Source organism: Acipenser ruthenus, chromosome 5, assembly GCF_902713425.1.
Source record: "Acipenser ruthenus chromosome 5, fAciRut3.2 maternal haplotype, whole genome shotgun sequence".
In the NCBI taxonomy this organism is placed as follows: Eukaryota; Metazoa; Chordata; class Actinopteri; order Acipenseriformes; family Acipenseridae; genus Acipenser; species Acipenser ruthenus.
The window spans coordinates 31,459,918-31,476,117 of NC_081193.1; the positions used below are offsets into that span (position 1 = coordinate 31,459,918).

The 16,200-nt window shown below is 38.7% G+C and overlaps 1 protein-coding gene across 3 annotated transcripts in view; it reads left to right on the forward strand.

Moving 5' to 3' along the window:
- LOC117969334 (chitin synthase chs-1-like) overlaps positions 1-16,200 on the forward strand; it is a 33,398-nt gene that overhangs the window by 12,754 nt on the left and 4,444 nt on the right. For 2 of the 3 annotated variants that reach the window (XM_059023983.1, XM_059023986.1), the window contains 12 exons: positions 2,888-3,061; positions 3,879-4,062; positions 4,884-4,982; positions 6,140-6,281; positions 7,103-7,303; positions 9,786-10,070; positions 10,175-10,354; positions 10,469-10,853; positions 11,283-11,341; positions 12,069-12,133; positions 12,480-12,590; positions 15,237-15,454. In XM_059023983.1, coding sequence (XP_058879966.1) covers positions 2,888-3,061; positions 3,879-4,062; positions 4,884-4,982; positions 6,140-6,281; positions 7,103-7,303; positions 9,786-10,070; positions 10,175-10,354; positions 10,469-10,853; positions 11,283-11,341; positions 12,069-12,133; positions 12,480-12,590; positions 15,237-15,454 — 2,103 coding nt within the window. Of the gene's footprint in view, positions 1-467; positions 1,486-2,887; positions 3,062-3,878; positions 4,063-4,883; positions 4,983-6,139; positions 6,282-7,102; positions 7,304-9,785; positions 10,071-10,174; positions 10,355-10,468; positions 10,854-11,282; positions 11,342-12,068; positions 12,134-12,479; positions 12,591-15,236; positions 15,455-16,200 lie in introns of those variants that run through there. The other variant, XM_059023984.1, reaches the window with a different exon arrangement.

Genomic DNA, 16,200 nt, shown 5'->3' on the forward strand with positions numbered 1-16,200 from the left:
AGTAGAGGACGGGATCTGCTGAACGGTGCAGAGATCTGAGGAAGTAAACAAAGAAGTGCTGTCAATAATGAGCGGTGGTCTGCTGTAGAGAGAGAGAGAGAGAGATCTGCTGAAGCAGTGATCTGTTATTGTGAATGGTGGACTGCCATTGGTAGAGCGAGGTGGTCTTCTGCAGAACGCAGATATCTGCTGAAGCAGGGATCTGTAATAGTGAATGGTGGATTGCCATCGGTAGTGTGATGATCTGCTGTAGAGCACAGACATCTGCTGAATGCGGTGGATCTTGGACTGTGAGTTAAAGTGATTTAGATGAAGCCAGAGATGGAGAATACATAGAGCTGAGGCCGCTGTAGAACCTAAGAGGGGGAAGAATCCACTGCTCTGAGGCTGTTGAAAAATCTATTGATTTGGTCGGGAGCAGTCCGCCTCAAAGGGGCGGGGGGAGGGGGGGTAAGAGTTGAAATTGAAGAATGTCATTTGATATAGATAGACAGGGGATGAGGCAGGAGGGGGAACTCCCGAGAATCCATCCGAGTGAGAACTGCGGGAATAGATAGAAAAGCTGTAGTGTCCGAGCTTTGCAGCGAAACCAGAATGGTTTAATGTATAGAGAGAGAGCTTGTGGTATTATACTGCCATCCAGAGGTTATGATTGGAATTACATCATTGACTTGAGTGAATCAGGGTAGAATCTATGAAGTTATTATGATTAAAATCCTTGTCTATGTAGAACAACATTTGCTTATTCCTTTAGATTTGAATAATAAATATTCTAGACGTGTTTAGGACAGATAGTCATGAATATAAATAAGTTAACGCAGTATTTAGATGTCATGGTTCGGCGCGTTGAATTCGTCTCTGCAGTTGTGAAAGCGCAGCAACAGGAAGCCGGAAGATTGCAGTGCTGGGGAGCAGAGCACGCAGAGCCTGCTGAAGCTGCCTGGTCACCATGACGACTTACCACTCCCCGCAGTCACTCAATAAGGGCGTTGCCGTGGTAACCATAGTCTGTGAGGCGCCGGTGGAAAAGTTACAGTACAATAGTGTCATTGGAGAATGTTGTGACCAGTCGAGTCACGAGCCGCCATTGGTTAAAAATTGAGTTTAGAATTGGCTGGATACGTCTTTAAAAGGTTGAACGTAGCTGATGGAGGTCCAGGGCAGGATCTTCTGATGGAATGGTAATTGTGCTGGCTCTGTGGGAGCGGGGGAGGGGCGTCTGATTGCAGGCGAGGAGTAAAGAAAGATTCCGCCGACAAAACTTCGTAGTAGAATTAAATAGAGCTAAGGTAAGGCAATCGCAGACAACGGGAATGTCGATGTCATGTCGAAGGAGCTTGAAAGTTTAACGGCGGACCAGACTTTCTGATAAGGTTGCAGACAAGTTGAGTAATGAAGCTGCGCTTTGGACGGCTATGATGCCGAGGTGGAGACTGGATGGAACAGGAAAGAGAAGCTGAATGAAAAGAAAGATCACCTGAGCAGGTAAGTAAATGATTGATAATATCTTGGCAGCGATGTGCAGAGAAACGACCTGCGTGAGCGAGGCAACGAAGTTTAGATATTAGCGATGAAGCACGAAACGACGGCGTCTAAACGTTTGCTACAAAACGAAACACTAGACAGAAAAGGTGCAGGTGATCAGGTCTTAAATAGTAAATAGATACTAATTAACGGGAGATTAGAAAATTGAAAGATTAGAGATTAGCGCCCCCCCCAGCTCTACGCCCCCCGAACCTCGCAGGCTAACATTTAAACATAATGTACTAATCCATGATTAGTAATGTATTGTAATGTCGGGTCTCACAGTACCGCCGAATGGGACTTTTGGTTTGCTACCTTAAACTTGCGTGGGGGGGGGACAGGGGCTGTACAGAGTGTGTGTGCGCTGTCCTGTCTTCCCCGCATTTTGTGTGCGTCACCATGCGTGAGTCTGTGAGTGGAAACGTGTTTCATGTCAAGGCAGTGCTGGCGTGCTGCCTGGGGTGTCACGTGCACAGTGCAGCTGTCTGTATATGGGGTCTGTGTTGGGTGCCCTGTGATTTGTGTTCTGTTCCGCCAGTCAGCTGTTTGCTTGGGACCGAGGGTCTGAGCGATTGGTCAGTGTGCATGTAAATGTGCCCTTGTGTGTGTGAGCCAATAGGGCTCAGGTGGGATCACTATTTAGGAGCCGCCTGCAGGCAGCTTTGTGTTGTGTATTGTGTGGTTGGCACTGCTTAACTGAGCTACACAGTCGTTTGCCTGCAGTTCAATTTTCAATAAAAAATAGCAGTTTTAACTGCTTTGAACTGAGATTTGTGCGATCTTCATTTTTTCCGTTGCGGACCAGATACACCTCCGCCACAATATATTGTTGCAATAAAGTTAAGATACAACAATTACATCAAACTGACTGTTTAAAATGAAAACTAAGTTATAATGGACTGCAAATAAATGCAATCCCCATGTGTGATACATTGTGATAAATAATTAAATGTAATTATGTTTCATTATGTACATCAAACAATTAGAAGTCATTAATTATGCAACTACATATAAATAGTAGACCATGTTAAACCATTAGTGCTTTTTTTTTTTTTTTTTTTACACATGGAAGCTGCCATTTCGGCTCTGTTCATTACAGTTTCACTGACACGCTCGCTACTTTAAACATCATTTAGCCGGTTCTACAAGTCTTCGAGTGATCGTCAACTGCTCATTTGAAAACTAAGAACTTGGACACACACACCCCTCACCACCACACACCCACACACTTTGCCTACCACTGAAATAGATGATTGAAGAGTTGTGCTACTTTGGCTATTACTGATAATATATAGAGGGCATGTAATTGATGACTTATTTAGAAATAGACATTAATTAAAGCCTTATGTTTCCCCATTTAAAGACTGGACAGATACAGACCCAAACATCGGTCACAAAGAGACCGGTTAAGTTTGGAGGGACACATTTACTTCGATGATGCTTTTATTGAGGAGACCAATGAACAATCAGGAAAGAAGACCCTATACGCAAATACACATGTAGAGCTCCTAGTGAGGGTTATAGAAGAAGTATTCAGGTAAGCATCTGTAATAGGGGGTTGTGGGTTATCCGCTGACAGACCAGACACAGTTGTTGCTTTTGACCACGCCACTCAGGTGCGCAGATTTATTTGTTTGTTGCACAGTTGTTGTTGTTGTTGTTGTTGTTGTTTTAAAGTAATTATAAGGTGGCACCACTAGACCAGCACCTAGAATGGAGTGAGGTAAGTAGGAAACCATGTGACTGTACCAACAAGGGTATCGGGTGCATATACATGGATGGGAGTGTACACAGAGAAAGTGTGGACAGCAGTGTGGAGTAGTGGTTAGGGCTTTGGACTCTTGACCGGAGGGTTGTGGGTTCAATCCCAGGTGGGGGGACACTGCTGCTGTACCCTTGAGCAAGGTACTTTACCCAGATTACACCACTAAAAACCCAACTGTATAAATGGGTAATTGTATGTAAAAATAATGTGATATCTTGTAACAATTGTAAGTTGCCCTGGATAAAGGTGTCTGTTAATAAATAAATAATAATAATAATAAAGAGAAATAATAGATACAAAACAAAACACAGCTCATCAAAACAAAAGCTGACTTACAGGCAGCCGAGCACTACCTCCATGAAAAGGAATGTCCGACCCCAGGAACCTAGCACACTACGCCCCCTATTTATACTGCAGCGGGATACTAAAGGGATTCTAAGCTAGCCCTAGTGATACGTATTTCAATCATCCTAGTTAACACAAGGTGATTTTTAACACAGACGTAAGAAGCAGATGTGTTTCTCTTTCTACAGGTTTTTTTTTTTAAACTGTATGAAAATAAACTTGATATTTAATTTCTTTTGTTTAGGAGTTTTGGTAGCAGTAAGTACTCTATCTTCGATGAACATAAGCGCCTCTCTGATACTGGGGAACAGAAAATCATGAGTACTCCTTACGGGGGTCGAATCTGTTATGTCCTTCCAAATGGCAACCACTTGTACATCCACTTAAAAGATAAACTTCGGATACGTCACAAAAAGAGATGGTCACAGGTTAGGTCATGTTTTAAACTTTTTTAATGCACCATGTTATCAATACAACTACAGTAATCCGTTGTGTATCCAACTGCGGTGGGACCAGAGTAAGGGCGGATATGTAAATAGCAGAATAATTTAATCATGTTTAAAATACCATTATGCCCTGCTGGAACAATTACTATATTCCCACAATTATGTATTGAGATTAAGCTTTTATTAGGAGCTAGATCCTTTGTTTAGAAAGATACAGGGTATTAATGCTTGTGACAGATACAGTTGTCTCACGTGTGGGTGCATGCATTCACTGCTGAGTGACAGGCAGGAGATCGAGATAGAGGTTGAAGTTGATACGCCCCACAGGCGAACAGGATTTATTTACATATCAACACACTGAACAGCTCATGTGACACTATCAGCAATGGTTGCGCACAAAGCACATACAACACAGTGTAAGAAAACTTTGGTATGATCTACAATCTCTGAACTATTCTGTTCAATGTTAAACTAACATTGCTAAAGAGCTTGATCATGGCGGATAAACGGTTATGGCAGATATGTGACAGGTGGATACCTGACAGATTACTGTTCCAGAATCAGATGTTGTTTACTACCCATTAAATGCGACAATTTGAAGAAAAGAAAAACAAAACTTTACAATGCACTTTGTGCGACTCACTGTTATCTGTCAAAGTGATGTACTAGCCCTCGTGTTTAAGAACGATATACAGTTTGATCATTGATAATGAAAATTATACATATTGAAAAAAAATGTAATAAAAATATAATTGAATACATTTACTCATAAATCATGAGCTTTCTCTTTTGACTGTTTTCAGGTCATGTATCTTTACTATCTGCTTGGCTGGAAGCTTACCAGAAAATATCTTATCCGGCAGGACAGTGAAGACCATAAAATCTTGGAACAACAGCTGAAGGTGAAAACATACAGTATAAAGCCCGCCGCACACAGCCCGAATCTAGCAGTCCCGACTCTTCTCATCTGGCCGTACAGAGTCTGGATGAATCGTATCAGTGTGCGTGCCCTTAAAACCAAGATTATGCAGATTTCAGTCGGGATGTCTTCAGATTTGAAGATTGAACATGTTGAATCTTTTTCAGACGCAGTTTCATACAGATGTGATCAGTCTGTGTGTGGCGGTTTCCGACCAAGACTGATTAGTCATAAGTGTGTCAACCAATGGTGATGCAGGTTTAAGTGACGTAGCTTGTCATTTAACTTGTCATACAAGATAGCAGAATATTGACAGCTTTAGTTCCACAGGTAAAAATACATTAGTCTTGAATTGCGGAATGTCCCGAATTAAAAAATACCACATATGTGCACATTTGAATAGTTTTTTAAGGCGTTTACTAATCAAAGGTAAATGATCAATTTACCTTTTTATTATCAATCTACTGGCAGCCTATATTTTGTTACTTCTGCGCTAAACAGAAGTAACCGGTGCGTCGATGTCCAATAGGTCACAAATCACAAGCCCCTAGATCCACACGTTGAGAAAAAAAAAAAAAAACAAAAAAAACAAAGTCAAATAAAAATCAACAGGTTGGATTTTATTTACCACACGCTAAAATGTAGTAGACAAACTATACAAAAAGCCAAACGCTGCCTGAAACGTTTGCATGGTGTAAATGGTCAATAGCTAAATTAATAGTCTAAGCGTTTCTTTTGGTTGCCTCGCGGCGCTGTCTCCACAGTCTAATCAGCATACGATGCTATGCATAATGTGAGGGTCGCTATCATGGGCTAAGTTAATACAAAAATGTGTACAGGGCAGTATTAATTAAATCTGCATACATAGTAATCACCAGTATCTAGTTGTGGTCAGTAATTCAGTTTTAGCAGTGTGCGACACCCAGTCGGGAAAAACTCAATTGCGACGTCAAACCAAAAGTGAGCACAACTGATCGCAGAATCTGTGCATACTCAGATGAGATGAGTCGGGACGGCTTGAGTCGGGCGGCATGTTATGGATCCAATGTTTGTACTGCATATGGTGTTGTAACTGATCGTCTTGATTTTTGTTAAACTAGATAAATGCTTAACTGGTTTGTTTTCTACATCTCTTAACAGAAAGAGAAACAAAACACCTACATTCTGGCCTTGGATGGTGACATGAACTTCCAGCCATCAGCTTTAATGCTCTTGATTGACCGTCTTAGAATGTATCCCACAGTAGGAGCTGCCTGTGGAAGAATTCACCCAACAGGGTTTGGTATGAAGATATTATTTTCCTATCGGGTGCATAGATCTGATAATACTGGGACACAACTCTCATTTGAATTTTAAAAATATTATTTACTGCTATGGCCAAAGGTTTTACATCACTATAGAATTAGCTAATTTTGCTTCATAAAGTTGAATGAAACCTGCTGAATACTGTTACGTTAACATATTGAATTATACACCGCTTTGTAGTTTTCCATATCCAGTAAACGAAAAACTGACAAATTGAAAAATGTGACATTTCGAAATCTAACATGAAATACTGTGCTACTATTATGGCATCTTGTAGACTTTTTCGATATCTTTTTGCAGTTTCATTGATATGATGTTAAATAAAAGACCAACATTTTTTTTCAATCCTAAAATTGTAGGTGATGCAAAACTTTTGCCCATAGCTGTATATTAGATTTTTCAATAGCTTAATTTTACTTTGATATATCTCACCCCAATTGGGATGAAATGATTATTATAATGTATAGCATAGATTGGACATTTAACATAATACAACTATACATGCATTGACTTAAGGGCATGATGTGTTGTGTTGAAAAGAGTAGTTTTAGTATATTTTAAGACTGTGAGAGTAAAGAAAGTTCAAGCAAGTTGTAAAGAAGAATTTTTATAGCACTTGAGACACTGAGTAACATTTCAATCATCAACAACGTATGGCTTGAGGGCAGCAGGGAAGATAAATAAATAATAGTGTTAAAGTGAAGATATTTGAATTATCCAATCTTTAAAAGTCATTTATGCCAACACAGGACTTATACTTTAGCAAATGTATTAATTTTGTGTGGTGTTCTGTTTCAGGTCCAACAGTCTGGTTTCAGAAATTTGAGTACGCCGTGTGTCACTGGTTTCAGAAGACAGCCGAGCATGTTTTTGGATGTGTGCTCTGCAGTCCCGGCTGCTTCAGTTTGTTCAGGGGAGCTGCCCTGATGGATGACAATGTAATGAAGAAATATGCTACGAAAGCCACAGAGGCAGCCCAATATGTGCAATATGATCAAGGTAAATCAAATGTATGCAAATTGAAAATGTTAAATTGGCATTTGGAATTATAACACACCTTTAGTCTACACATGCATCATTTTCTGTTACTCCAATTTTGTAAAATATACTCTGCAAATAGCATTGCAATATCCTGCTCTATGAAATCCAGATATTGTATTTATTTACAAGCTACTGTATATATCTCTGCACCATTCTCAACTACTGTATCAATCCAAATGACATAGAACCTACCTTACTGTAAAGAAAAAATACCAGTGGGCTGCCATTATAATTTCCTGTTCCTCAGAATTATGTAAATAAGAACTTTGAAAAATAAAAAGCCACTGTAATATCCTGCCTTTTTCAGAAAAGTCACCGGCAGGTGCTATGACCCTCCCGCCCCCGAATAAGCCATACGTTATACAGGTATATCTCACCTTCCAACCGTGAGCACCCTCCCTGCCTTTATTTAAAATGCTTTCCCTGTTAAAAATGAACTGATGGTACGCATTTGCGTCTTAAAGAACAATATCGAAGTCCGCATTTTTCTTTATTGGTCCATATGCATACCTGCATACCAGTTATGTGAACCCCGGATTATAATTATGGCTACTGATTTTTAGTTTTAACCGATAAAACACCCCTGAAAGAAAAAAAATGAAATCGGTGTATAGCTAATAACACCTGAAAAACAATGGAAATGGTTAATCAATTCACGATGACCACACCTTTCCCTTTAAAAAATAAAACCTACTACTACAAAAAAATAAGTTTCCCAGTGCAGCTGGGCAGTGTTCTCCTTTCTGACTTGTATCTATCATTGATTCGTTCTGAATACTTTAAACCCACCCCGACTACTGAGTGACAGCACATTCCTACATTTCTTTTGGAGACTCCACTTGCGAGATTTAAAACGAGATTACAATTAGCAATGGAGGCTTGTTCATGGGATTTAAAGCTGCATTACAGTTAAGATACGCAGGATGTAAAACATTTGCATGAGCAGCGGAGCGCCACCTCGATCCTGCAGGTTGGTCGCCACCGCCTTCCCGTGGGCCCATGGTCAGATTCACCACCTGAGGTATATCAAATCCAAGCACGGCACTGTCAGCACCAGGAGCCCTGGCCCATCATGCCATCGCCGCACCAGCCAGCGACCTCTCACCCCCAACACCGTCACCAGACCAACAGCCTTCGAGGGGACGATAGTGGAACTGTGGCAATGCAACTGCACCGGCCATTGGAGTGGGTATTGGCAAGTCGAACTGGACCCTGCAGCTCGCTCGAAGACAGCCTTCTCCATCGGGCAGTTCACTGTCATGCCATTCGGACTGTACAATGCCCCGGCCACTTTCGAGCGCCTGATGGAGAGGGTCCTGGTGGGTGTGCCCCGGACCGCTTGTGTGGTCTACCTAGAAGACCTTATGGTGCACGCTCCCACCTTCCAACAAGCCATAACCTTTGGACTGTCTTCTCCAGGGTACGGCAAGCCCACCTCAAACTTCATCTGGGCAAGTGTCACCTGCTGCGGCGAGAGACCACCTTCCTGGGGCACATCGTTGGGGCCAATGGAATCGCCACCGACCCAGACAAGGTGAACACGGTGCGGGAGTGGCCAGTGCCCACCTCGGTGGCGCATGTGCGCAGCTTCCTCAGACTGGCATCTTACTACCGGCGGTTCGTGCAGGATTTTGGCCAGAGATAGGACGCTGGTTCCAATGGGACCCCGACTGCTTGGAAGCTTTCAGAAAATGAACAAGTGGTGGCCTACTTCAGCAAGACGCTGGGGAAGGCGGAACGCAACTACTGCGTAACTCGACTAGAGCTGCTGGCTGCAGTGAAAGGAATCAAGCACATCCGCTCCTACCTGTACGGGCAGCTGTTCCATCTACAGACCAACCACGCCTCACTCCAGGCTGCTGTCCTTTAAAGAGCCAGAGGGACAGGTAGCCCGCTAGATAGAGGCCCTGCAAGGGTTCGACTTTGGCATCCGCCACCGAGCCAGCCACCGTCACGCCAATGCTGATGCTCTTCACCCCAAAAGCGATGGCCTGGTAGAAGCCTGGTAGCAAGATGCTCGCCATCCAGTTGGCGATCCTAACCTTCGATTTGTTTCCTGGTTCTTAATCCTGAAACACGATGAACAAGAATGCTACAATACTATACATAATTTGACAGAAATAACGCCCAAGCATTTTGGAAAGTAACCTAAAACACTTTTTTAATACAGTACATAAAAAGCGGAAGCCCAAAAAAAAAAAAAGCACCGAAAAGTCAAATTAAGAAAAACAGAAGCCCTGCTTATAATACTAGTTTCAGATGTTAAAATATCAGTCCCTCATCTGTGTAATCTAACATCTTGTTCAGTTTTGCACTGTTTTAAAATATATATATTTTGCATTAAATTATAGATAATATCTAGTAGCATTTTAATTTTTAGCATATTACACATGTAGATTTGAACTTTATTCTCTGATTTGTTTTGATTTGTCTTCAAAAGGTGAGGACCGCTGGCTGTGTACTTTGCTTCTACAACAAGGCTGGCGAATAGAGTACACTGCATCTTCTGATTCCTACACGAATGCCCCTCAGGAGTTTAAAGAGTTTTACAACCAAAGGCGGCGCTGGGGACCCTCATCTTTGGCAAACACTCTTGACCTTCTGAACACAGGAAAAGAAACTTCAAGGAAAAATTCATCTATATCAAGACTGTATATCCTGTATCAGATTTTACAAACCGCCTTCTCCATTTTAGCACCTGCCACAGTTTGTCTCATGATAGCAGGTAAAAAAAATATTAAAGAGAAGTTTGGGAGTCTTACTACAGACTCAGGTTTGCAGATTGTACATTGTTTTAGAAATGTGTTTTTTTTGTTGTTTTTTTTGCAGGATGCTTCACGTTTATCTTTGGCTTGAATGGAAATATCTCCCTTTTTCTGGCTGTTCTTCCTCCAGTTTTCTACATGGTGATCTGTTTCACATGTAAATCTGACAACCAAATCCTGGTTGCTGGTTTCATGAGTATATTTTATGCATTTCTCATGGCAGCCACCTTCCTCAGCATTATAGGTCAGTATAATAGAACATTGTTTTACAAATTAAATATAGTGCAACATAAATGTACTGGCTATTAAGAAATCTGGTAATTATAATAACAGCTTTTTTCTTCTTTTTTTCCTTTAGTTGACATGGTCAAGCAACAAACATTCATCACCCCCAGTGGTCTGTTTTTCATTTTTTTAGTGGTGCTTTACTTTGTAGCAGCTCTGATGCACCCCCAGGAATTCCACCTTGTCCTCTATGGATTTATTTATATAATTTGTGTGCCAAGTGCTTATCTGCTCTTAAACATATACACACTGGTCAACCTGAATAATATTTCCTGGGGAACCCGAGAGACAGCAACCTATGAGAAGCTGGGAACAAGAAAAGCCAAAAAATATGTGAAGTATGAAAAGAAGTGCAAATGTCTCTGCTGGAATTTAGAATTTCAAGTAAATGAGGACCAGAAAATATCAGCTTCCTCCAACCCAGAAGAAGTAGTGCTTCTGAATGATGCTTCTGAAAGGTACGCCGTCGCTTTGCAATTTAATCTCTCCTGAGACAGCAGTTCCCAAACTTTCTTAGCCCAAGGCCCCCACCAAATCAATCCATAAAAATGTGAACCTTTGTTGTTCTCCTTACAATCACCTAGTTTTGTTGCACAATGCCAATCTTGCTGCTACATTAGAGTGCTGCAACCACCCCAAACAAAACATCCAGGCCCCTAGTTTAGAACCACTGACATAAGACAGCATAAAACAAGTGCTGTGTTAAAATGTGGTCCTTTTTGTGTTTCATGTTTGTGTCAAATATGATTTATGTGTGAACACATTTTGCAAAACAATCAGGATTATACAGCATGGGAAACATCCAGGTTAAATGTATGAATTGCCTTTTTTCTAAACACAGTCAAAGGTGGGTGTTAATACATTTCATTCAAATGTTTGTGTTTTAGCCAAAATGAAGAAACTGAAAACTTTGAGGCCGGTGCAATAGATGACACTGTGGATGAAAGTAAGAACATAATTTATCTAGATATTTATTTATTTTAAAATAAGGGTTAGAGATCAGATACATTATTTATTTTTAAACCAATACAATATTTATAATAGTTATACACTTCCTGTTTAAAATCATAGACGGCATATCTCAATGATATTGGATAAGTGCCCATATCCTGTCACTGACCCTTAAGGCCTTTGCACACTGGATCTGTTCCGTCATGGCATCTCAAAAAGTCGTCCGTCAATCCATTGCACACTAGATGCGTTAATATCGTACTTTAGAGCGCTGATGTGCAGTAGAGGCTTTGTAGTAAATATACCTAGTAAATTTTTATTACAATTTTTAGTAAAAAATAAATACAATTCTGTTAATTCTTACATAACTTTAAACACAAAAAATGTTAAATGTAGTATAAACTTAATGATCAACAAACGCTGATGGAAAACGTTTGCTAATGATGACGTTTCTACTAGACTACAATAATGTTGTTACGCAATACATAAATAATAATAATAAAAAAAAATTTCAAGTTAACTGTAAAATCGTATAAGTGACTTGAAATCTGCAACTTGTTGGAGCTGAGAACAATTAAAAAGGTCTAATTAAGCAAATGATTTGTTCAATTATGGGTTTAGTTAAGTAATTGAAAGCTCAGTTGGAATGAAAACCCAAAGACGCTGGGGTCCCCGAGGATCGGGGTTGAAAACAATTGATTTTAATGTTATCTTTATTTAAGGATGGATTCAGCAGCTTCAAGAGAACACAGATCATATTGAACTTGTTGAAGATAAACTTGATGAAGTAAGTTCCTTCTTTTTATAATAATAAAAAATACTTTAAAATAAATAAGCCTACAGGTTACAAATAAGTGATTTATATTTACATAAAAAAGTCAAGTTAAACTAGACAACACTGGGGCTTCAATAACAACCCCCCCCCCCCTCAAAAAAAAAGGTTAAACAAGACTGTTAGAACCCTTTACTTTAGTATAAACAAGTGTAAAAGAAATGAACTAAATCCTAGATTTTTTACCACGTTTGGTCCTGTACAGCAGTTGTAATGTAACTTGGTAGTACATTTGTTATTTCTATGTACAAAAAAATGAATGTGTGATTCTAAAAACATTATAACCATTCATATATTTCAGGATGAAATTCCCTTTTGGAAAGGGCTCATACATTATTACTTAGAACCTCTCAAGGAAGATAAGCAGAAACAATCAGAAATAATCAAAGACCTCAGAAACCTCAGAAACAAGGTAATTAAAAAGACTATTAACTGTAGCTGCCCCCAGCAACCCCTCTCTTAATCAGTGCTGATATGTTTAAGTTTCATTCACCATAGTTTTCTGATTCCTCATACTGCAACTGTTTCCGAATCACATTCCACATGCTATAGGAAGTGTGTGTTTAAAACACTGTACGACTTTAAAAAGAGTGGGCAAATCGTTTGACCAAAAACAAATAGTTTTTTGCATGGAAACATGTACGGAAGCCGTACTTTACGAGATTTCAGCAGTGAAAATCCAGTTTGTGACATAACCTTGCGTAACGTTCTACTATAGTAAAGGCCGTCCCAAGCAATCCTTTATTATCTGAGACCTGCTTTAAGTAGCCATGTCAAGGTTCTTTTGATCAAATAGGAAAACAAAGCATACAGTACGAGGGGTTTAGAGACCTCTGTTCAGTATTTTTGTTTTTTTATGTCACACCCTTTATTTAGTGTTTCAAATTATTATAAGTGCTTTATAGTTTGTTTGTATAAGCAAGGTTATAAAAAAAATATTTAAGCTACTACAAATAAAAAAATGCAACACTTAAATAACGAAGATCTTTGCAAAGCATAGATTGTTTTTTTCATCCACACTTTTGTTAGCTTTGTGTTTGGTGATGAGATAGCCAATTTGCTTTAAGCTTAGACTTTTCTGTCCATTGGCTATAAAATGCAATACACTGTATACTAGCCTCTTAAGTAGCATCTATCATGGGTACCTACCAAGGACAAAAAAGTCAAGTTTGTACCTCCAAAATGTATTAAAATGAGCATAGCTGGGAATTCGTTGCCAGTGGCTTTATTATTGCTACTGACAGCACCAGACATGAGCGTCCACCTAGAGTTGAAGTAATATATCTTAAACCTAATTAATTTAAGATTTGTTTTAGAAGAAGTATAACATGAAAAGAAAAAAAAAAGTTTTTCAAAAAGACATTAACATCAGCCAGGTGGATTACCATCTACTGGATCCCCAATAACTATATAGATAGATAGATTATATATATATATATATATATATATATATATATATATATATATATATATATATATATATATATATAGTAAAAGATTGTACTTGTTTTAAAGGTTCATAGCCCCTTTTCATGCAAACCCAGACACATGATTTGAAGTTTTTCAGCACTTCCGTACGTTTTTATTAATTACAGAAATAAAATAAAAAATAGAAAAAAAAAGAAAAAAAAACTTACTCACACACAAACTTTTTACAGTCCCTAAACTAACAAAACTGGACAATTAAAACAATTCTTCAAACACAAAGGTTTCCACACTACCTTTACAAAACCACACAGGTTTCTTTACAGTGACAGCCTCTCTCCTCACACCGACTGGAGACTGCCCTGCTTTGTAATAATCACAGGCAGGTGGCATTCATTCATAATTAGATCCAGGTGAACCTCATCCTGGCTCTCTCCCATGGCATTCTGGGGGTTGTAGTTCTTTAGCCCCTCCATGGCTACATTTTTCTCTCCTCTTCCTTTTGATAAGTATATTTTGTCCATATAAAAATGATCTATTCAAAATGTCTAGTACAATTCATTTGTTAAATACTGGTTGTAAACTTACAATAGGCTACCCTAATCACCCACATTTCCCACTACAATATTCTTATAATTATAATACTACTGTACTATATATATATTAGTACAGAATATATTAGTATCAGAAATTCTGAAACTAATGTTCTGTAGGAAAACTTGTATATATTATATATGTGTGTGTAAAAGCTTTATAATATATATATATATATATATTTTTTTTTTAATTTGTGTAATGCTATCTCAGTTTTCATTTTCTTTCCCAGTCTGCACTTACAGTGCTTCAACATAACCTAACAAGTTCATGGTAACCCACTTTAAGAAAGCTGTACGATATCAATACTCGCTGGAAATATAAACTGGAAATATTTAATATTTAAATATACCCTAAATATATAATATTAATCATGTTATTTGCATTTGGAAGGAATTTGTTTCTGGCTAAAATAAAACAACATGGAAACACACACCCCAAAGTAGTACCAAAATAGTGAGAAAATGGTGAGACTTATTTTTCTTTTTCCATGGAAACTGCCCCATTGCTGCACATAAATTTGAGGGCAAAACCACAAATACGTATCACAACGTGTTTTTCCTAGCGGCAATTTACCGTCTAGCCAGAATTTGCGCAACACTTTCTAAAATGCAAGTGATCTGTGGGATTAACATAAAAAAGCAGGATTTACAAAGTGCTGCGTTGGATTTGGCACGCGAGTCAGGACCCAACTTGCAGGGTTCACGCTATGTATCGTATCAGTGATCAACAGTTTGTTTTGTTGTGATGTTTTTTTCTGTTATGGGGAGTTTATAAATGAAAACCAGAACGGTGATTTTTTTTTTCTTTGTACAATGTGCAGGATAGCCACCAGTAAGTGTTGGTGGACGCACTGTGAGACCACTAAAAAGTTAATTTGAAAAACACTGGACTAGGATTTTATCTTTCCCATCTTTATGTAATGACATAATTTAATATTGCATGTGTCAAAACAATATGTAATATCCCATTTAAAAATGTGGGTTATATGCTAGATAGATTGATTGATTTGAAATTCACTATTCTATGTTTGTTCCAGGCTACCTTCGTATTTTTCTTCATCAACTGTTTATGGATAGTTTGCACATTCTTTCTTCAACTAATTGGTTCTGGTGTCAGCATAAATCTACCGAAGATATCTGTAGACGGTGAAACAGTAAAAGATGCAGAGATACATATTGATGCAATTGGACTGGTAATACTCCTGGGTTTTGCTGGCTTGCTGATGTTGCAGTTTGTTTCCATGATTTACCACAGGTATGAAGGCTTCAGTTGCAATAAGGATTTAGTCTAATTGACAATATGAACGATCAGGCATTTTTATAACATTCAGATTCATCTTCTTCTGAAACAGATTTCTTGTGTCACACAATAGTGCATGTTCCTCCCATAGCTATTTCCTCCCATTCCCATTAAAACCTAATTATTGTAGCCTGGATTCTCCAAGTAATGTATTGGTACAGGAATGAATATCATAATGTAACAACTTGTACAGATCACACACTAGCTATGTTTCCATCAACAAGACAAAAACCTATGTAGCAAACTTGCAAAGTTATGCAAATCTTATCGTACAAAAACAGGTTTCCATTAAACTGGATTCTAGTGAACAAACAGCTGTACGTAATGACGTCACAAGCTTAAAAAAGTGGTTATCACATACATTTTCTTAATCCAAAAAAAATAAATAAGTTTTTATTTCCATCAGTTTTTTTCTATTCGCTCTATCAGCTGGCTCATAAAATTCGTTCAGAAAGTATGTCCATTGCATTTGTGAGCATCATTTATTGTACAGGATACATTTCTATCCACCCCTATTGAACTTTTTTTCTTTTTCCGCCCATTTCCATCACAATTGTCAAGCTTTTTTTTTTTTATATGCATGACTTTTAGTGCATAAAAAAGTTTGATGGAAACATAGCTACTGTTTAACTTGATTTGCTCTTTATTTTTTCTTTCTCACAATCTCTTTACATAATTTAAACCAAAACAGCATATAACCT